The 22330-nt window shown below is 39.5% G+C and overlaps 3 protein-coding genes across 4 annotated transcripts; 1 reads left to right on the forward strand and 2 right to left on the reverse strand.

Annotated features, from left to right (window-relative positions):
- Positions 1-214: 214 nt before the first annotated feature.
- Positions 215-2684, reverse strand: LOC141829584 (protein phosphatase 2C 51-like). The gene is made up of 3 exons (XM_074717098.1): positions 1919-2684; positions 899-1004; positions 215-800 (listed from the first exon to the last, which is right to left on the reverse strand). Exons 1-3 carry the CDS (start codon positions 2639-2641, stop codon positions 490-492), a joined length of 1140 nt encoding a protein of 379 aa, XP_074573199.1. The 5' UTR covers positions 2642-2684; the 3' UTR covers positions 215-489.
- Positions 2685-4075: 1391 nt separating this feature from the next.
- On the reverse strand, positions 4076-7947 carry LOC141832044 (jasmonoyl--L-amino acid synthetase GH3.5-like). 2 transcript variants are annotated; one of them, XM_074719515.1, is made up of 5 exons: positions 7649-7947; positions 6528-6842; positions 6341-6442; positions 5239-6059; positions 4076-4830 (listed from the first exon to the last, which is right to left on the reverse strand). In XM_074719515.1, the coding sequence occupies exons 2-5, from the start codon at positions 6806-6808 to the stop codon at positions 4283-4285; spliced, it is 1752 nt and encodes a 583-aa protein (XP_074575616.1). In that variant the 5' UTR covers positions 6809-6842; positions 7649-7947; the 3' UTR covers positions 4076-4282. The 2 variants fall into 2 exon arrangements, with proteins under 2 accessions (XP_074575616.1, XP_074575624.1); XM_074719523.1 differs by lacking the exon at positions 7649-7947 and adding an exon at positions 7398-7632.
- A 6709-nt stretch (positions 7948-14656) lies between these two features.
- Positions 14657-20873, forward strand: LOC141836391 (mitochondrial adenine nucleotide transporter ADNT1-like). The gene is made up of 8 exons (XM_074723878.1): positions 14657-14915; positions 16862-16910; positions 18065-18228; positions 18838-18875; positions 19569-19681; positions 19774-19887; positions 20297-20641; positions 20750-20873. Exons 1-8 carry the CDS (start codon positions 14749-14751, stop codon positions 20831-20833), a joined length of 1074 nt encoding a protein of 357 aa, XP_074579979.1. The 5' UTR covers positions 14657-14748; the 3' UTR covers positions 20834-20873.
- The last annotated feature ends 1457 nt before the right edge of the window (positions 20874-22330 follow it).

Below are 22330 nucleotides of genomic sequence, written 5' to 3' on the forward strand. Positions count from 1 at the left end.
TGACGTGAACCAAATCATACATCAAAAAAGTGCTGGGACACGTAGCGTGGACAAGCCCGCACGCGATGCGCCGACAGACTCCATCAGGCAACAAAAAATTCGAGTTGGCTATGTGTCACCATTTCTCCCACTCCCTGATTCTTCGACGTGTCCGTTAGGTGAATCCAGGAAGAAGTTAAGCTACATTTGTTGGAGTCTGGCTGAAGAAAACAAATTTCTAAGAACACAGGACTTGTCAGTATTGACATGCTAATTATTTACATCATACGCCGGCCAGATGAATTATATGAAAATTAGGTGGCCTTGGAAAGATAAAACGTATAGAGAAGAGATGAAAATTCTCTAGCTCTTGCTAATGGCTTCGCCAAGATGGTTGTTTGAAATAAAGACTTAATTGGCTGGCAAGTTCTGTTTGAGTTCCTGCTGCTTCTATCCGAATGATCTGCAGAATGATTGATCACGTAGCATATTATTTATTTAATTCGATCGTCACGATTTCCTGGCGCGGAGTGGTTTTAGCTGAACGACCACCACGCTGATGTTGTCTTCGCTCCCCCTAGAGACGGCAAGTTGAGCTAGTAGTGCAGCCGCCTCGGTGGCGTTGGAGCCGCTGACAGCATCAGGGAACATCCTTGCCATCCGGCCATTGAGGCATTGCCTTGCAATCTTGCAGGCTGCTTCGTTGGACACCACGTCCCATAGGCCGTCGCTGGCTAATATGAGGAACTCATCTTTATCAGTCCTCTCCGTCACAGTCACATCAGGTTCTGATATCACAAATGGCTTCAGGTAGAAGTCACCTGCAAATTGTAACGCAATGGCAAACCATTCATAAACTAGTAATGAATTGCATGATCGAATTTTAATGCGACAAAAACATGCGACGCAAGAAACAGACCAATAGATCTTGAAGTGGCTAGAACTCCCAAGACACGATACCCTTCCCAATTGATAACCCTCCCTCCGGCAGCCTCCACTCTTTCCATCTCATCGGGTCTATCAGCCTGGAAGAACAAGAGATTCAAATATGAAACACAACAATCTTGTATAGGCCAGGAGTGTATGAATGTATATATGAATCCATATCAAGAAGGGAAAAGGCAGAGGACAGCAAAACAAAACGTAGTGATGCATCTAACTTCCTCCAATCAAAATTACTCTTCCCAAGTGAAATTATATGTATAAATTTAAACAAAGATTGATTGTCAAACAACCTGTTTCTCATAACAAAAATGCTAGATATTGCATGAAAATCTGTTTCGACAAACAACATATATTATTGTTTTCAACAACTGGGCAGTAAGAACATTGTACGTATATAAAATATTCACCACCATAACCAATTTGCTGGTGTAATTAACAATTATCATAAACTTATATCGTCCAGGTTCAGGAATTGCCAAGTTGCAGATGTTTTGTTTTCAGTTAAAAAAAATTGAGGAAAATGCACATTGAATGAAAAAAGTATCAGTAATTTGAACTTTGCAAACAGAACACATTAAATGGTCGAGTGGAATCTACATTGAACGAAAAAAGTATATCAACAATTTGATTTTGGCAAAAAGAACACTTTAAATGGTTGAGTGGAACAGCTGCCCATAATAAATTATGCAAGCCAGAGAATAGTTTAGACAATTCGAGGAGAAAGGAACCATCAAATGTGGTCCTTTCTTTGGTACATTTCATATTGAGATTTTGGGAGCTAATTCATTAAAATTCACGACCAAATCCTCAGAAACACGACAAAAATCATAATTAAGAAACCATTTTTTTAAAACTAATCTCTGATCTCCCACGATGAACACACGCCATCTCATAAACAATAGTTAAACAATTAATATTCAAAAAATATATATATTAAAATACCGAGGATCCAGTAAGAAAAGTTACAGCGCATAATAATTTTTACGGTTTTTACCTTGTGGTCGAAGGAGAGGGGCAAAGCGGCACCGCCGCGGCAGAGCACGGCCCTGGAGTCACCGCAGTTGGCCACCACGATCCGCTTGGTCCCCACCATGGCCACCACAGCCGTCGACCCCATCGTCCTCTCCGATTCTCCACGCGCCGTTGCCTCCACCTCGCCGTCCAGCCTCGAGAAGCTTGCCGTGATAATCTCCCTCCACCGCCCCTCCGCCCGGGGCCACCCCTCGGCCGACACTTGTTCAGCCAACAGAACGTGCATCCGCTCCTGGCACAGTTGCGCCACCCTCGCCCCGCCGTGCCCATCGTACACACCGAAGAAGTCGTACCCCGACAACCCACCTCTCCCGGCGAATCCCGGCACCACCGCAACCGCATCCTCCATCTCCCGCCTCCGACCGATCATCGAAACAGCCCCATGGGACAGACAAGGAAGGCGGGTCCCCTGCCCCTCCCGTCCACGGATCTCCCCCCCGGCAGCCAAGATTCCGATGAGGCCGTCGTCAGCGTCGTGATCGCACGTTGGCGAAGAATTGGATCCCTCATCGGGGGGATCCTTGCAGCGCTTGACCTCGAGGACTCCGGGCTTGGCGCGATGGAGTTCGATACGACGCCGGCGAACAGATGGTGGCTTCTTGAGGAGGAGTGCCATGGTTTCATCTTCCTTAGAGAATCCCAATTCTTCCGCGGGCTTCGGAGAGGGCTCATCGCCGCCCGCCATGGTTTAGGGCTCGGAAGCTACAAAACAAGTAAAGAAGACGAGAAGAAAGATCAGTTAGAAGGAGAAGAAGGAGAAGGGCAGGCTGGACGCGCTGTTTAAAGTACCAGCTACGAGGCCAATGGAGTCGTGGAGAGATAAGAGCCGCCGGATGCTTTCATCAGCAGCCGATGTGTGCCACCTTCGGGACGCCGGACGCGAGGACCATCGCGGAGTGGGGTCCCCCGGAAAAAGACGTGGACGATCAAGATGAGGCTTCGGCTCGAACGTGGCGCGGGCGTCGGGAGGATCGGGATTTTGAAAATTTTCCGAGGCAATTTATTATTTGCACCTGCTTTTTTTTTTAAATCAAAAGCGATAAAAAAGGGAGGATTGAAAAGTCCATTTGCGTGATGAAGATGAGAGGAACACGCTCTCCGCTGTGTGAGGGAGGACAGAAGGAAGCTTTTGGTGAGGTTAGGGAGATGACGTGTCGGGCAGATGGGAACGGTCAAAGGAGCGTCAAACCGGCGGGGGATATTTGGGGAAGGAGGGACGCGTGGCGAGTGCGACGGATAAAGGCTCCTCGATGTTTCGGCATGTTTCGGCTACCGCTTCACTGAGCCAATAGGAATCTGTCGAGTAACAAAAACATATATATATATATATATATATATACTTTGTCGGAGCTAATATTGGGCTTTTCACTGCTCTAGGGCTCTCTGGGTCTTGTAAAAATTATTAGATTTACCTAATCATGATTACTATGGCAGAATCAGCCAGTAGTGATTGACTTTGACCTTGCTCGAAAGAAATCCATGAGTTAGCAATAAAAGGACTGCGAACACCAGAATTAACCAAGAAACAATATGCAAATTTAACAGAAAAGGATCTGTTAGGATTTCATCTCCATTCAATCGAATCCTTAGTACCGCCTAACAATTGACTCTCAGTCAATCTTCTTTGAGATCTTGGAAAAGGCTGACCATACATAGTGCGAAAAAACTATAATCCCTACTGATTGTGCAACTGGAACCAGACAAAACTACTGATGGACTCCAACATAAACATGCTGAAAGCTCAACCAAGGAACACTGATTCTTTGGCTACTGATTGAATCATGAGTTTTCACAACATAAAAAAGATAAGCTTGTTAGATGTTTTTAAGGTGCAGAATTGATATGTTTATTAAGTAATAAATCACAATATCTGAGGTCGGGTAAATTTTTTTATTACAATATATAAATCACAACTTTATTCCTGGCAGTCTGAACGCATGCTCGGAGTTAAAACTTGCCCCTGTACTGTAGTACGTTTCCAAAGAGATGTTGGGAGCCAAAACTTGCTGCGCTAGGTGCACAAATTTGGCAGGTTCCACCTCTGTTGTGGTTCGAACGTCCTAAAGGTAAACTAACAGCTTCAAAGATAATCAATCTTGTAGTTAGACGTCATCAAATATCATCAACATAAGCAACAAACTCCCAACTCCAAAGCCGGATAGATTGACTTGCGAGAGAACAATATAATTATGAGAGCTGACTGACGTTCATATGCTTGAATTGAGAAATATGATTTACATAGTCACGTCACTTGAGCTGGCAGAGAAGCAAAGTTGAAGGTAAAGCTACAAGAAATGCATGCGAAAGTAGTATTAACCGTCGAGTTTCACATGCCATACGCAGTACTAAAGTAACACCCAGTCACATTCCTGTTCAGAATCTGCAACACCTTGATGTTCGACTGGCTGACATATCGAGGGGTCTTTAACTGGTTCATTGCGCCCCCGAGCTCCAGGTAATGATCCGAGATATCGTGGAAGGTTCCCTTGTGCACAATGCGGAGCTCGAGCGGTCCGATCGTGCCTACTTTACGTGAGGAAACATAGCCAGCATCTACAAAGGACATGTCTAAACAATTGCAGCAGCAGCGAAGGACGTCCTCAGTTGCATCATCGGAGCATAACTCCCAAAAGATCACATAGTGACCAGGCTCATTGGACAAATCGACGTAGCTTGTGAAGTCCACGATCTCGAGCTTTTCCTCAGCCAACAGCTTCGCTGCTTCTTCAACTGCCAACTGCAGATCTTTCTCAGTGTTCTTGTCGATGTTGATGCTCAGCACAAGGCTTCTTCTGCACACGAATTGGAGCTCTGGTGTGGTGTTGTGAAAGCCAGCTACCCTTACAACATCTCCTAACCTGTACCGGTAGAGACCTGTCATAGAATTCAAAATATTAGTCCCAAGCGGATCAAGAAAATTGCAAAGCACAACAGTGTGCTTTGAAGTTGTAGCATGAAGATAATATGTTCTACGTACTTTGAGTGGGTCAACCAATGATACTAGCAAATGAACAGTGCAAGTCGAAGCAATCCATTTGCTTAATTTTTGCTCGATATTAAGTAATAGCATATGGTCCATTAGCATTCTCATATATATATATATTGGCACAAATAGACATTTTAAAAATATGTAGTGTAGGCCAAGGCCAAGGGAGAAAGCAAACTCATCGATTACAAAAAGTCACTCTCGCCCCATTTATGACTTGAAAGCATTTTAATAAGAGAAACAAGTGGAGACAAAAATAAATAAATAAATAAATGATAATAAAACGATAAATATACCTGCAAAATTTGTAAAGATAATTTCATACTCTTTGCCAACTTCAACTTCAGTCAGACCAATTGGTTCACCTTCTATGTAGTGAATGGTGGAGACACTGCTCTCCATCTCCTGCCCTACTTGTTTCTCCAAAGGGATGAATTCAAAGTAGCCAATATTAGGGAGCACGGCGAACGTCGTCAGCTCAGGAGGTAAACTAGGATTCACATTAGCTCCAATCCAACTTTCCGAGGACCCATAGTCAGCGCTCATGAGGGGTAGGCTTCCGGCATAGTGCCTTAACTTCTTCAAGTAGGGCTCCATGGATCCCGTCATAATGCCATAGACATACTTGGCATTAGGCCAAAGCTCCGGGATGACACCGTACCAATTGCTCAGTCGCATACATTTGTTGGAGATAGAATCTGCCAGGTCGGGATTGGGTCTTAAGAGCTTAGAAACAGCTGCACGCATTGAAGGAACACTGATTCTGCTCGATAGAACTCCGCTTCGAATATCTTCACAAAGTTCCTCCCACACCTGCTCAAATTTCCGGAACGCATGGACTATGCTATGTGCAAAGGTGGAGAAGACAAACTGCACTTCGTCGGAGTAGATCAACCCGCATAGGAGATGGCAGTACAAGGACTGCTGGAAGTCGGAACCAAAGATGACTTCGTCGGGACTGCAACATTGAGATTGGATATCCGTCATCGTTCGCTTGAACTGCTCAGTTCGGTACACATTGGTGGTGGCTGTGGTGGCAATGAGGCCACCTTTAGTTTTCACCTGCTTGCTGCTATAGATGAACTGCAGAGCTTTCCCATTGCCGATAGGGTATTCTCTGCAAATCGCGTCTATTCATGAGTGTTTATGGAGCGTGAAATCCATTTTGACATCGTATCGCGGTAGGAATTGGAACAACACAAGAACTTAGAACCAAAATGATTGAAAAACTATATATATAGAGTTTATCCCAACTATTGGAACTCGCGTCTTGTTCTTTTTGAAACCATATCAACATATCTCTCTTTAAAATGTCTTATGAAAATGAAAATATTTATGAAGGCATGAGTTGATCAAATAACAAAATGAGAGATCGATTGGCCCTTTCAAGCTTCATACCTGTTCCGGAATGCAAACGAAGTTCGATATATCTGCATCGTGGACTGAACTAACTCATCAGTGAATGGCAAAAACTTGGGTTTCCCTTGTGTTGTACCAGAACTAGGAGACAAAGAATAAGTTTCCAAAAGTTAGAATCACCAGACCTTGTGAATAGGCAAAAGGACAAGGATAAGAGAGCTTTCACCTGAGTGAAATGGAACTAATAGGCTTCCCGGTGAGAATGGGAGAAGTCTCCCCATTAGCTATCCTCTGAATATAAGGATCTAGATCGCTGTGAGTGACCAGAGGGACACAAGCCTTGAAGCTCTCAGGGTCAGTTCTTCCTCCGAGGCCAAGTTTCTGCAAGTACTCAGCTTCACCATTCTGTTCAAGTATTTTTCGTAAAGTCTCGCGCTGGTGCCCGCCAGCATCCTTCGTCAGCTCTTCAAATTCGTCTATCACACTCTCAAAGCTGAAAACTCTCATCTTATCTTGCAATATCAGCAAAGTCTCCTAAAAGCTGAAGAGACAGACAACCTCCAAAGTTATATACTGAAACAAATTCGGGGAAATTTGCACTAAAGGTAATTGACAAACGTAGAAAACATCAAGAGATTCATAAGGAGGAGTCATATTTCAAAAAAGAATCAAGAATCTCGATTAATCAGATATTGAGACAGAGACTGCCGAACGAAAGATTCAGTCATTCAGACGGCGGAAATGCAATTTGGTTCATTCCAACTGACAAATGATTCACACAAAAGAAAACCCAAAGTTAAACAATGGAAGAAGAATGAGAAACTAAGATCAAACACTTCGTTAATATTTACTACTGCGAAAATAAAGTGAAAAAAAAAATAGAGATTCAATGGGGGAAAAGATAGACTAGGAAAAGAAGACCAAACATCCCCAATCTTTTCGGCGGCGACCGAAAGGCAGGAACTAAAAACACCAAGTAGAATAAGCGTCAAAATAAACACCAGCACACAAAATACGACCCACGGTCTATCGATCGCGAGCAAAACAAGCAGAGCAGTAGCCTAGCAAACAGAAGATTTACGCAACATATTTGTACCAAAAACTCTTTAAAAGGCGCCTTCTGACACCTTTCGTTTTCCCCACTAGAAACACGCCAATCCCGCTGCCAGAACCGCTCCCAACCCTCTAGAGTCTACCCCCAACCCGTCAGTGCTCGGATCTATAGACAGAAAGAATCACACACTAGTTCTCGGTCCCCAAGCTTGACTGAACCAAAGGAGAGAAAGGGTCGACAACAAGAAACAAAGCCCGAGGCGTATCATTCAATCCGGCAGATCAAGATCTGACCTTTGGGTCCCCTTTCGCCCTCCCTACTCTCCAGCAATAACCGCGCAGAGGAACGCCGAACCAAGAGTGGAATTATGGAGAACTCAGAGGATCGATCAGGCGGCAGATCCCACAACCCAAAAGGCCACTTCTCCTTTTCCGCCCCGGCGTGGCAATCTAGTAGTGAAATGATGAAGTGACTGCTCTTTCAGCGCCGCTGTTTAGCAGTAAGTGGTAAGATTGGACGACCATGGCGGAGGTGCACACGTCGACATTAATGAGGTTCGATGAGAGAGAATGGTGGAATATGGACAGCAGCGGATGGAAGTCCGCATGGGGACACTACTCTCAAAGTCCTGTTTCTATATATATAGTTTTTAACCCTCTGTCTCTACGTCTGCGTATGCATTTGCCTTCATTGGGGACCACCCATTTAGAGCACAGCCTAGTGGACTGTTGACTCAATGTTTGCAAAACACCTCTCCACCAATGATTAATGCTAGATTTTTTTTTGTTGCCCAATTCTTATTTGCTTTCCTAATAAATTATAAATATAATATCAATAACAAATCGAAATAAATATCTTAACCTTTATATTCCATCTGTCATGATAATATTCTTTATCCCCTTCATACTTATCCCTATATATCTTCCTAATTTATTTTTTGTGCTCTATACTATGCGATTAATCTTGCATCAATTGAAGATGACCGAGAATGATGTAATATGAAATATAATAAGCGAACAAAAGTTGTTGTTATCACAATTAAAATGATGGAATACTTTATGTATAAGATTAATTTATAAAGGAATTAAGTATTTATTCAGTGTTGTTTATTGTTGGGAAAGGCCGGTGGGCCACCCCCACCAAAATCTTCCACTCAAGTAGAATTCCGCGTAAGGAACTACGTGAAACACAACATTGCAGTATATATCATATATAGCTTCCATTGCATCGCTTTTTGTAGTGGATGAAGAAGGAGACCAAGTCACTTTTTTCTATATCATATATGTTTATTGTTTAAAGAGCTTAAAAATTTATTATTAAAATTAAAATAATATACAGGCATATATTAGATAGATATTGGGTAATTAAACCTAATGATGAGTCCATCCGATCCGACTATTAATTGTGATTAAACTTTTTTGTTTTTTTGTTTGTTGTTAGTATTTTTAAGGCTAGCAAATAAGACCGTGATAACCCTGTTTCCGAATGGTGGTCAGTGCAAAGAACCTAAATTAAAAGTCTCTTTGCTAACAATCTAAACTTTTGGATATAGATAATTAATCAATGGATTTTAACACGTACGGTGTTGGAATCAAAGACTCAAAATGTATTCATGCATGCATGTGTATAGGAGGATAGGAGCATAGGCTATGCGATTCCATTAGCAAGGAGAAGGAGAGAGGAGATATTTTATTCTGACGCTAACAATCAACGTAACGTCGTCACATGAGAATTGTACTTAAATATAACTAATCGATCAATGGGTTGGTGCTGGTTTGGAACTTAATCATTGCATCTAGCACGTTTTTCATAAGGGACGGAAATTGTATTGGGCAATATATATATATAATTAACTACTGTATCAATCCGTATCCACGTCTCAAGCGTGCGATACCAAGGATTTATAGAATCCCATGTAATATATTTTGATCATTTTTAAAATTACTTACAGATTCTCATAATTTTAATCAAAATCATCCTATTTTAATTTTATTATTTAAAAATAATGATGTGATATCATTTAAATTATTATTATAATGTAGTGGAAAAGGAAACTCACATGTGGCAGTGTCTCGTGAGAAGTCAAATCAATAGTCAAACATATATGATGGTCAAAATCAAATATAGATGGAGGTCAAAACAACCACTTGAGTACTTGACTACATCATCTCGACTACCTGACTTTGATCACTCAACCACCCGACTCCCTCAACTTGACCATCTAACACCATCAGCTCGCCAAACCGACTTCCTTCGCTCGACCACCCGACTCCCCCCGCTCAACCACCCGACTCCCTCAACTCGCCTATGCAATCCTTACCCTTGACTACTCAACTTCTTCCGCTCGACCACCTGACTTCTTAATTCTACTCGGCCACCTGACTCCATCAGCTCGGTCGTCCTTAAAAAGAACACAATGATGAATATTCCAAAACACGTGGCATTGTGGAGGTGGTGAAGACGTTATGCTATTATCAAATCTGGTCTCTTATTTCCCTTCATCAAACATGTGATGTTCAATGAATGGAGAGACCACCAAAAACTGTTGAATCTGGTCCCTCACTGGTTCGTACGAGAATGATGAAGGACAATGAAGCGTGTAGAGATGCTCTTCTGATAACTATATAAATGCTAAAGAAGACAATGCTAATTCTCTTTCAGGGAATTTTTACTAAACTCTCTCTTTTCCTTCTTCTTTTTGGATAAACCTAAAAGGAATTTTAACTTGAGTGTCAAAGTGGTCACATCAAGTCCCGCCTCGATGCTCATTCTAATCCATGATTGAGTGTTGTAGGTATCTCAAGTGTTCTCTTCAATTTCATCATCTTCAACCTCTTCCCCTTAGTAGTTGATTCTTGCTAACTCACTTGTCTGTGATCTTATATAGGAATAAATTGACATTATTTGTGAGAACTCACTTGAACTGAGACGAGAACTGTCGAGGACCCTAATTTTCCAATAGATGCAATTCGTGGTGAGACTATCACCATGACCAAAGATGAGTTCCAAGCATTGGGTGATCGGGCACTATAGTGGGTTTTACAAAGACTTCTTCTGATGAATCTGACTCTTGAAAAAGTACCTGACGCCTCAAACGAGGTGCCACCCATTCATAATCAAGGATCGATGGGTCTAGCAAGTCCTCTCTCTATCATCTTCGCTAAGCAACGAAGTAAGACCGTGATACCATCTGAAGAGTACTCAGATGGATCGATTGTGAGGGAGATGCCTCCTCAAAATCGGAATAAAGACAAAGAGCTCGTGCCTATTGAAAGCATGTCTTTCTCAACCTATGTCTTGAATGACGAATTACCCTGTAACTTTCGGGCACCTCAACTAGAAGATTATAACATATCATTTGATCCTGAGAATCACTTGGGTCAATTCAAAAATACTGCCCTACTACATTAGTATACAGATAATGTCAAGTGTAGAGTCTTTAATGACTCTCTTCGAATATGCTCATCGATGGTTTGACAGACTATCATCCTCATTAATTCGCACCTTTGCCGATTTTAAAATCGTATTCTTACAACACTTCGCTAGCATCAAGAGGTATCATAAGACATTTGCCTATTGAAAGCATGTCTTTCTCAACCTATGTCTTGAATAACGAATTACCCTGTAACTTTCGGGCACCTCAACTAGAAGATTATAACAGATCATTTGATCTTGAGAATCACTTAGGTTAATTCGAGAATAATGTCTTACTGCATTAGTATACAGATGACATCAAGTGTAGAATCTTTAACGACTCTCTTTGGATCTGCTCATTGATGATTTGATAGACTACCATCCTTATTAATTCACACCTTTGCCGATTTCAAGATCATATTCTTACAACACTTAGCTAGCATCAAGAGGTATCATCAGACGTTTCTCAACCTGTTCGTTTTGAAACAGACAACTAAGGAATACATGAGAGACTACATACATCGATTTAATAAAATTGTTTTAGACGTGCCTTCAGCCATCTCTAAAGTGCTCATCAGTACTTTTTCCCAAGGTTTGTAGGAAGGGGGCTTCTTCCGATCTCCGGTGAGGAAGCTTCTTGTGACTTTCGACCTTCTTTTGGGTTGTGCACAAAAATATATTAATATGAAAGAAGCTCAAGCCACAAGGAAGGAGATTATGACGCCAATAACAGTGTCAGCTCAATCTGAGCGTAAGGTTCCTCCGCTGCCTATTCGACCAAAGGAGTTATTTACGCACCACCAATATGACCAGGCATGGACAAGCATGTGAAATGGTAAAAATTATGGAGGCAGTCCTGTCACTAGTAGGTCGGATAATGAGAAGGTATGATACTGTGTCTTCCCAACTTTTTAACCTTGACTCCAGTAGGTCGATTGATGGAGACTCAAATTGAACCCAGAAGACCCATGACCGAAGGCTCAAGAGTTATAGGATTAACATCAAATCTTGGATAGAGATAGGTCCCTCGATCAATTTTGGCCCCTGAGACCTGAGTGGGATAGTTACCCCCCACGAGGATGTACCAGTGATACGGGCCGTCACAATTAATTATGGCATGGCTCAAGTCTTCATCGAACTAGGAACTCAATAAATGTGCTCTTTTTAAAGAAGTATTTGATCAGATGTAGATAGATCGACATAAGCTATGATCCATTTCCACGGCATTGTTCAATTTCACTAGACATGCATGAGATGAAACTGTGGGGGCAGATCAATCTCCCACTGTCCTTGTAAGAAGAACCCTTGAAGCGAACTCGAATCACCATTTTCATAGTGGTCGATACCCCATTTGGCTATAACGTCATTCTCAGATGACTTGTCTTGAGTTCATTCCGAGCCGTGATTTCCACCTATCATTTGAAGATGAAGATCTCTATAGACGATCAGGTAGGCGAGGTCATAGATGATCAAACGATCTCGAGAAATTAGTGCTATGTCAAGATAGTACATGTCGACTCACGGAAAAGTCAAAAAACTAGAGGAGCAGAAGTCTAACTAGTCCACGATATCCTTTTAATTCGACCGGTTGAGGGACATGAAGAGGTGTCAATAGTGCCTGAACTACCGAATCGAACTATTAGGGTTGGGTCGACCTCCCTCCTAAATTGAAGCAAAAGCCTGAGTAGATGCATATGACCCCAACAATATTGATAAAAAAAGATAGCTCGAGCTAAACTTGATTAATAAGACACGGGAGAATGTAGTAATGCGGCTCTCCGCCTATCGATAATGTATATGCCAGACCTACAATAAGATGGTTATTCCCCGTACTTTTCAAGTCGACAACTTCGTCTAGAAGAAAATCAAACCTATGGGTGATGTGGGAAAGATGGAAGCTCAATTGGGTAGATCAAGTCTGAGCTCAAGAGTATACATCTTAAAGACTTGTACAATAAAGAGTTTTGTTGACCATGGCAAACTGTGCATCCGTGCCCTTATCGTATTTAAGGACCTTGAGTATCTATTATTTTCTATTTTATTATAAGTACTTATTTATCTTGTATTTGTCTATCATTTTTCCTTCCATGTTAGAAGATCTTTTCTTTCCAAATCATCTTAACTTATTCAGGCCCCAACACCAAATTCAAATATGTTCCTACGAAAATCGAAGACACTTGTATCCCTACATCAAATCCAAACATGTTCCTACGAAAATCGAAGACCTCTAGTTCATACATCAAATCGAAGAACTGGGGTTCATATACCGAGTCGAAGACACTCGGATCCCTACACTGAGTCGAAAACCTCGAGTCCATACACTATGTTGAAGACACTCTAGTCTGTATACCGAATCTCAAATCCTATACCGAGTCAAAGCCACTCAGGTCCATATATTGAATCCAAAAGCTTAGGTCCATACACCGAATCATATATTTTTTTATTTTTAAAAATTTATAATATTTTTAATTAAAAGTACTGCTACATAAGTCAATTTAGATATATTCTTAGATCAGTTAGATGGACAGTCTATTTTGACTACCCACCATTTATTAGAGACTTGTAAATTAGCTCGATCAACTAACGCTAGAATGCACCAACTTAAATAGACACATGCACCAAATTAAAGTGATACAATTCAAGTTCTCTTTGGTTTAGAATACTTTTATACTATTTAGTCTGTGTGTTTTCCTGATTTACTCTTATGTAATATTTACTCTTTGGTTTAATACTTTAGCTGTGTATTTTTTTTACTAGTCAAATTAAAAAATTAATTGACTTTTTATTTTTTTAGCACGTACGTAAGTTGATGCCATTTTTTTATTTGCGCAAAAACTCATTTTTATATTCTTCGTATTATTTGTGTGTTCTTACTTAATATCTTAATTAAGCAACTTTTGTTTTATGCTGTAATACCCCAAAGTTTTGCCTAAATTGTTTTTGTTGAACCCAAAAAAAAACTCACTAATTCAAAAAAATGTTTTTTCCCCTCATGAATGTGGGGAACGTCATATCCTTCACTACGTGATCGACTTGACGTCATCCAAGGGCGGAGCCACAGCCAAATCTACCCAGGCTGTAACTCGGGGGCTCAACAGCGTTAGACAGGAGAAAAATTCCGATTTACTATAGGAGCAAAGAGAAAATGAGAAGATTAGCCCGGGTGACAACAGGTTCATGACCCACAGCTTGGGATCAGCTTGGGTAAATCGCCTGGGCTGGCTCCGCCATTGACGTCATCCCTTAGATGACGGAGGAACTACTAATTAATTATTAGATAATTGTATTGGTTTTACTTATTGGATGCTGACCTTTATACCATGACATTATGCAACAGATTTACATGACTCCACTTGGAAGTTTAAAATGAATATGAGTAATAGCTATAAAATAACCAACACCTAAATAAATGGGTTTAATACAGAATTATGTAGCTACATTAACAATCAAAATAAAAAGACAAAATAGATAAATTGGCTAATGATTAAGGGAAACATAAAAGAAAATGAAAATATCAAAACATTATCCTATCTCGATTTGGCACACTTGAGAACTCACGTGAGGACAAATAGCAATGATTGGAACATTAATTTTAAAATCTTCTAATGCATTATTTCATGCCTTTATTTGCAATAATTTACGACGATGATTAAAGATTAATGTTCTGGTGTATCAAAATTTCGACGATGTTTTCAACGTGTCTTTCGCAGGACCGGATCGACTGCACTATCGCCGTAAATGGGACCCGCATGTTTACTCATCCTTTGCACTGGCGTCGCGGTCTGACATTTTGAATCCACGTGGACAATTGAATACGATTGTACGAAGCAAGTCTCTTTGTCTCCTCCCTGCCTAACTCTTTAAATCCGAACCCTGAGAACCCTACCGCCGCCACTCGGAGGGAAGGAAGTTTCGTGCCTTTCCAAGTGCTCGGTGCCTGTAGGTTTTCAGGCTGGTCCGATCTCTGCCGTTGAGTTTGATGGCATCAGAGGATGTGGTGGGAAAGAGCGCGGGAGGATCGGCGGTGACGACTATCGTGAATCTCGCCGAGGAGGCGAAGCTCGCGCGAGAGGGAGTCAAGGCTCCCAGTCATGCGATCCTGAGCGTCTGCAAGTCCCTTGTGGCCGGAGGTGTGGCGGGAGGAGTGTGAGTTCACCAATACGCTTCCCCACTGATCTGCTCTTTCCTTTATTGTTCATAGGTTCCCCTTGAAGTTGTTGATGATTAGAGCTGCTTTCCCATTCGTCTTCCAGCTATTCATTATATGTATTGCAATCGCCTTTGGGCGATATTTTAGCTTTCAAGATTTCTTGTGCTGTTTCTTTTATCTGAAATATCTAATGTTGGTCGGTCTCCGAACTTTCCGTTTTGTCCTCTGCAATTCTTGATGCTTCCCAAGCATGTCTTTGCCTATTGATATTTCATCGGAATAGTTATTGCAGACTGAAGTTCAACGATTATAATTTCTGTGATCTAATAAGATGGCGTGTGCTAATATAACTGTGAATTTGATGCAGATTGGTTGCCTTTCGGAATATTCACAATGATTCATCATGCCATGGGAATGTTAGGATTGATGGGTGACACCGTCCTAATTAATTAACCGATAGGCCTTTAATAAATGGTACCAGCCTATCTAGCCAAACCAATAAGAAGCTGACACATTGATTCTTTTCGACAAACTGGAATGCTATTGAATTTGTAATGCCAGAGGTGTATTAATAGACCTTGAGAACTACAGCAAACAAGAGTTGAAATCCTTGGACTCCAATTCATACTTTTGACAGAAGTCCACCTTGTGCACATTGTATTGCAGTCGCAGTTCAGTACAACAGACAAACTCAGTCATCTAAATTCAGTTTGCTTAGAACCTTCCTAGTAACCCATTATTGATAGCTTTGCTGGGGAAACCCTTTCAGTGATAAGTCATTATGGATAGTATTAACCCTGTGAGTGTAATGGCAATCCATAGTCATTTAGAAATTAACATTTTGGCTTATCATGTAGCTCAGGGGTTAGTGTGAGTTTGGTAGATGATTATTGTCAAAAACTCTGCAGACATTTTGGATAGTCAGATGAGCCTTAATTGTATGAGTGATGGAAATCCATAGTCACCTAGAAATGAACATTTTGAGTTATTGTATAATTCAGGTTTTTGAGTGATCTTGGTAGATGATTACTGCCAAAAATTCTGCAGGCATAGAAGTTGTTAGTATAAATACTAGAGTATTATATGGGAATGTGTATTATTTTAATATTGTGAATTTGTATCTCAATTGATTAAAATAATGATGACTAGGTTCATCTTTCAGGCCTTTTCTTAGCCAAAAGCCTAAAAGTACGGATCATATTGCTACTAATTCTGGTTTTTGGCAGAATAATAGTTAAAGCTTACCATTTTTGGATTTGTTTGTCCATATTTTGTCTTCATACTATGTCAGATAGACATCAATGGTGTAATACAATTGAACTTCCTGAATATTTCTAACTCTAGCATTTAGATTGGCAATTCAATATCTGTAACTGACATGCAATACTATGAAGACGCGCTGCTGAAGTATGTATTGGATGTTAAACATTATTCAATTATACTTTATATAAATTTTTAGATGCCTGGAACTACAAGCAATCTTCCTGAAATCAAGCGATCAGATATTTTGATAACAAGATTAAGACAAGAGAAATTTTTTATTGGTTTGTTGTAAGATTAGGCATACATGGATACTTTCTTTTTTAGGCTCTCAATATGGTTAGCCACTCAAAAATGTTAGGTGGCCTCACATACTCATGCACTTGATTTTACGGCTTAGGATATGGCATTGTTGTTCATATCAAACTTTGGGAAAGTGGCCTTGTTTTTAAATGGCTTTTCCTCCTTTTCTAATATTTCTACAAAATTATGGATGAATGAGATCAAAGAGGATTCTTTGTCTATGAGAAATTAGGCTTTTTTATGTTGTACTATTGTTTTTAATCTTTGTGAACTTTTACTGAAGTTCTAGTTTTTCATCAAATGTGTCTACATTAATTTGGTATTGAAAGTGAAATGATAAAGAATTTAACATAATTACTAATTCTCAATGCTTTTTCAGATCAAGAACAGCTGTTGCTCCGCTCGAGCGGCTAAAAATCCTATTGCAGGTGTAGTTTTGTATGGAATATCTATTATTTTTCATTCCTTCCCTTTAATGATTTTGTGCCTTCTTTTGTCAACTGGATATATATTTTTTTTTATAAAATCAAGTTATTTGTGTTTCTTCCATAGATTTAGGTATAGTTTCTGTCATGGGTACGAATCATTATCATATTCCAAACAAATGTCTTCTATAATTGAATAAAAAATTTGACTGTATTCTTTCATTATTACCAAGTTTTCTTTGGCTAAAATTTCCATTCACGGCCCTTCAAAACCATCAAGTATTGTTGAGAAAGCATGTCTAATGACAACCAATAGTTTCCATACAAATATTGGCAAATTTTCCTATGGATGGGCAGTGAAAGTGGTAAGGGAGACAAACAATTATTGCCAACCTATGGGTGCTCCAAAAGTTGAGTAATTCCAAAATGTGCACTTGGTTTGTTATTTTTCCAATTCACACTCTTCCTATCACCTTTCTATTTTCTGTACCCAAAGTGCTCTTGCTGACTTGAAAACCAATGTTTTACTTTCTAATTTTTTTGAGGTTCAAAATTATATCATTTAGACAAACAAGGACCATTGGATTCATAAAAATAAGATCATTTGGAGAAAAAAAGGAGTTGAAATGTGTAGTTTTGGTGGTGGTTTGTCTTCCTGAAAGATCAAATGGGGGTTGTAAGACTACCAATGTGTTCTCCCACAAAGCCATCTGTACTCTCACTTCAACTAACTAATCATACCATGTCTATCATCTATCAAGATATGTATTATTTATTTATCAAGATGTGTAGGTATTATTTATTTATTTTTGTGAGACAACCTAAGTTCAAATGCACATATGTATGCATTTTGTAACTAATGCGTGTATATGGATCTCAAGTTGCATTATGTGATGTCCAGTATCGTTCGTAAATTATTTGATATATGACTTTCACAATGTGAACTTTATTTTGTTTGCAATTTTTTTATTTTAAATTTGTAGCCTTTAGAAAATAAAATAAAATCAGTGAAATTTGAAAAGGAAAAAATAAACATTTATCACATCATCATTCACTTCTATTGAATTTAAATGTGCCAAAGAAATTAAAAAATTAGAAAATTTTACCACCCAAACAAGGCCTACCTTCTCATGTTGTATTTATGGTGGTAAATATAGGTTCAAAATCCCCATACTATTCAGTATAATGGAACTATCCAAGGGCTCAAGTATATATGGAAAACCGAGGGTTTTCGAGGACTTTTCAGAGGCAATGGCACTAACTGTGCACGTATCGTCCCAAACTCAGCTGTGAAGTTCTTCAGCTATGAACAAGCATCAAGGTAAGCTCTTGCATCATGGAATGGAATCACATTTCAACATTTTCCTTAATTATGGCAAGAATCAGTTATTTGAAACCTGCTGTGGCATAGTCAATTAACTACCATTTCATTCTTAAAATTATTATTGAAAGCCCTCTTTCCTGGAAGTAATTGCCCTCTTTCGTCTCAATGGAAACCATATTATTCATCATAAATCGTAACTGATATCTGCTTGGAAAGTGAGTTTTGCAATTTAATTAAGAGAACACTTCTGTTTTGAGACAAAAATTTTTTTGTCTCAAGCCATGCGAAGGGCTGGTCTGTGCTAATAGCATTTGTTAAGATTGTACCTAACAGAAAGTCTGACGTAAAAATATGATAAACATTAAATATTTTTTCACTTGTTGCAAAATGTTTAATCCCATATTAATGATACTCACCAACTTTCTAATCAAAAACCAACATGATCTTCCTCTTAAAGGAATCTAGTTGTGGTGTTCTAATAAATCAAAATGAACCAACAATAGGTCTGACTTTTGTGAGTTAGTAGCTTAGATTAGGTTCATTTTTTTATATTATGTAGTTTTCTTTTGGAGGGATTTACTAATAATTGGATATGTAATTTATCAGTGGAATTCTGTGGCTTTACCGGCGTCAATCTGGCAATGGTATGACTTACACTCATAAAATGTGTTATTTTTGTTTTAGCATTATATCTGATATTATTTATTGATGCTATAGTTTGTTTTACTTTCTTTATATATTGTTGAAAAAGAAATTAGCACGCCATTCAACATCCAACATCCATCTATTGTATCATATTGATTTTCGTTTTTCAAATTGGCAAGTTTCTGACTTAATCAAAAAATATATGCAAGTAACATAGAGAAGGTATCAATCCCATCAATTTTCCATTAATAGTCATTATGACAACAAACCTAAGGCAAAAGCTAAGATATCAAGGTTTTTCTATGGGGAGGTTTGCGGGAAAGAAATGAATGGAAGATGGTTCATGGCAATAAATACTGGACCAACTTGAATATGTTGGACAAGTATTAGATACAAGGACGGAGTGTGCATAATGCAACATGCTTTTTTGGTAAGGTTAAATGCACTAATTTGACTGTTTTCCAAACGATCCAATTTGGATGTTTTCTTTCAGACATGCTAAATATTAGGTGTCCATCAAAGTCTAAACTATCTAATTATCACTCCATATCTCTGAGTTCTATTGGTAGATCTATGTTTGTTTTAGAAGATAATAGGTCTAAACTATCTAATTATCACTCCATATCTCTGAGTTCTATTGGTAGATCTATGTTTGTTTTAGATGATAATAGATGGTTGTGTTTCTTGAGCAGAAGATGCTCAACTTAGTCCTCTATTGCGTCTTGGTGCTGGAGCATGTGCTGGTATAATTGCTATGTCTGCTACTTATCCAATGGATATGGTCCGCGGAAGGATTACGGTTCAGGTGCTCCTACCTCTTTCTATTTTCATTTGTCTCCTATGACATGGTAAATCCTTGGCAGGCATTCATTGCTACTATCTTGTTTTCTAAAACAGACTGAAAAGTCCCCTTACCAGTACAGAGGAATGTTCCATGCATTGGGCACTGTTTATCGTGAAGAAGGCTTCCGTGCTCTGTACAAAGGGTGGCTTCCATCTGTCATAGGAGTAGTAAGTCTTGTCCATGTCGTAGAAACTATTATTTTTATTTTTGTTTTTCATCTTGCATGCCATGCAAACTTTATATCTAAGTTAGGCACTGGAGAAACTGTTTTTGCTAACTCCATGTACACGTTTTGTTTTTTTATCACCATTGGAATAGGCTTTACAAAAACACCAACAGAAATCCAACCTTTTCTCCTTGTTTTTAATGAGTTTTGACATGATAGGATCAAGCTACTGTAAGCTTTAGTGCCCTTAAGAATTGTGATCAGAAAGCAGTCTTTTATTCCCAATCTTAATCATGACAGATTATCGTGCTATATGAATGTTTGATAATGTTGGTGGATGTGATGACAAAAGTTTATATTTGTAAAATCAAATTCAAAGGATTTTGTCTTTTCCATTATTTTCTTTGCAGATTCCTTATGTAGGACTCAACTTTGCAGTCTATGAGTCATTAAAGGACTGGTTAATTAAATCTAACCCATATGGCCTTGTTCAAGACTCGGAATTGAGCGTAGTCACAAAGCTTTCTTGTGGTGCTGTTGCTGGAACGATCGGCCAAACTGTTGCCTATCCTCTAGATGTAGTTCGCAGAAGAATGCAGATGGTTGGTTGGAAGGATGCTGCCTCAGTTGTGACAGGGAAAGGCAAGAGTAAAGCTCCTCTGGAGTACACCGGAATGATTGACGCATTTCGGAAAATTGTGCGTCATGAAGGCTTTGGGGCGCTATACAAGGGCCTTGTACCCAATTCAGTAAAGGTTAGTGCCTTACAATATAATGGTATTCGATTATTTTGTGGTAGAATCGAAAGTCAAAAGCTCTGCAACCGTAACATGTCGCATGCTAACAATTTTGTTGGTTTTCAGGTGGTCCCATCCATTGCAATTGCATTTGTGACATATGAGGTTGTAAAGGATGTTCTTGGAGTCGAAATGAGAATATCTGACTGAATCCCGAATTTAGAGGGGGAGGAGTGTCTTCTTGGCGTTTCTGTTGTTGTTTTTGTAGGTCCATTCAATGGGGGGTGAAAGCTATTCACAGGACGATCCATGCGCAGCTTGTGTTTCCAGTTATTGCTTGGCAATCTGGCTTTGCACTTCGTACCGAAATAAATTATATGATGGGGGCGAACGCGCAGCTCTCATTTTGAATAATTGCTGCTTTTATATGCTCGACCATTAAGTCCAGTGCTTCTTTTCCCATTAGATAGCTATCTATCATATTTTTAGTGATAAGTAACATATGCTATGCCACATGCTGGCGCAAATGAAGAATTAGACTCCTTCCCATTTATCTTCAATTTCATTGAATTTGCCTCGATGTCCGAGGAACCTTCAAATGTTATACGCATCACGATGTTTTTCTACCTGTTTTAAATTTCGATAATTTAACCTTATTGTTAAAGATTGTAATTTTATACGGTATAATTTCCTCTTTTATAGTATATTCAATCTAAAATTTAATTTTCTTGTTATTGGAATGCAATAACGATTAATCTTTGCTTATTTTTCTTTATTGATTGAATAATTCTGTCCTCATCGCTTCTTATTTTATATTCTATGATTTGGTTACTTCATTTTTTAGAAACATTTTTCTACCATTCTATTCACATAGGCGATGTTATATTGAACAGTATACAATTGATCGAGAAAAAAAAAGTCCTAAACCTGATTCTATCGTATATTGAATTATTGGATTCGTTTTTTGTTCATGTTTTGCTTCCATCAAATGATCGATTTGTATTGTTGGGTTTAGAGACAGGTCACATAAACAAAGTTTTCTAAAAACCAATTCTTTATCCTTTGTTAAGTTAAAAAAAAATTGGATAAATCCTGATTTTATTCAAGAGTGTGATGGCATTTAATCTTCCCTTGTTGAGACATCAAATCCATGTCATTTTCCCCTTCTTCCCTCGCATAGTTGATAGTTGGTAAAAATCACCATCAATGAAGCGGTGAGAGTTGCGATTTACTCGAAGCAGACATTTCGCTACGTCGTCAAGAAATTCTTCCTGCAACTTGAAAGCTCAAATTAAACTGAGTACGATTGTTCAAACTATAGATTGACTATATGGGTCATCCATCTCCATCTTAATAAGGCCTTAAAAGAATCCACTATGGAAACCTACTCACTGGCTCCTCTCCTCTCCTCTCCAGGCAGTTCCCAATTAAGCACTAGACAACATGGAATCAAAATCTAATTTTTAAAATGAAATGAAAACTTGATAAGAATGGATTGGAAATTTGGAATCGACTGGACGACACATTTGCCTTGGATTTCTGGGCTGCTCGTCCCGCGGTCCAATTCGACCGGTCGAACCCGACCGCCAGACTGGCGTTTGACCCAGCCGGCTCATACCGCGGCGGTCTTCCGTCTTCGCTTGGCGTAATCACGTGGGCGAAGCGTGGACCGCTAAAACCAGCGGTGTGCCGGATTCGTCGCCCTCG

The sequence above is a fragment of the Curcuma longa genome, chromosome 1 (genome assembly GCF_044706935.1).
Source record: "Curcuma longa cultivar G26 ecotype Majalengka, Jawa Barat chromosome 1, ITB_CL_G26_1.1, whole genome shotgun sequence".
Classification (NCBI taxonomy): domain Eukaryota; kingdom Viridiplantae; phylum Streptophyta; class Magnoliopsida; order Zingiberales; family Zingiberaceae; genus Curcuma; species Curcuma longa.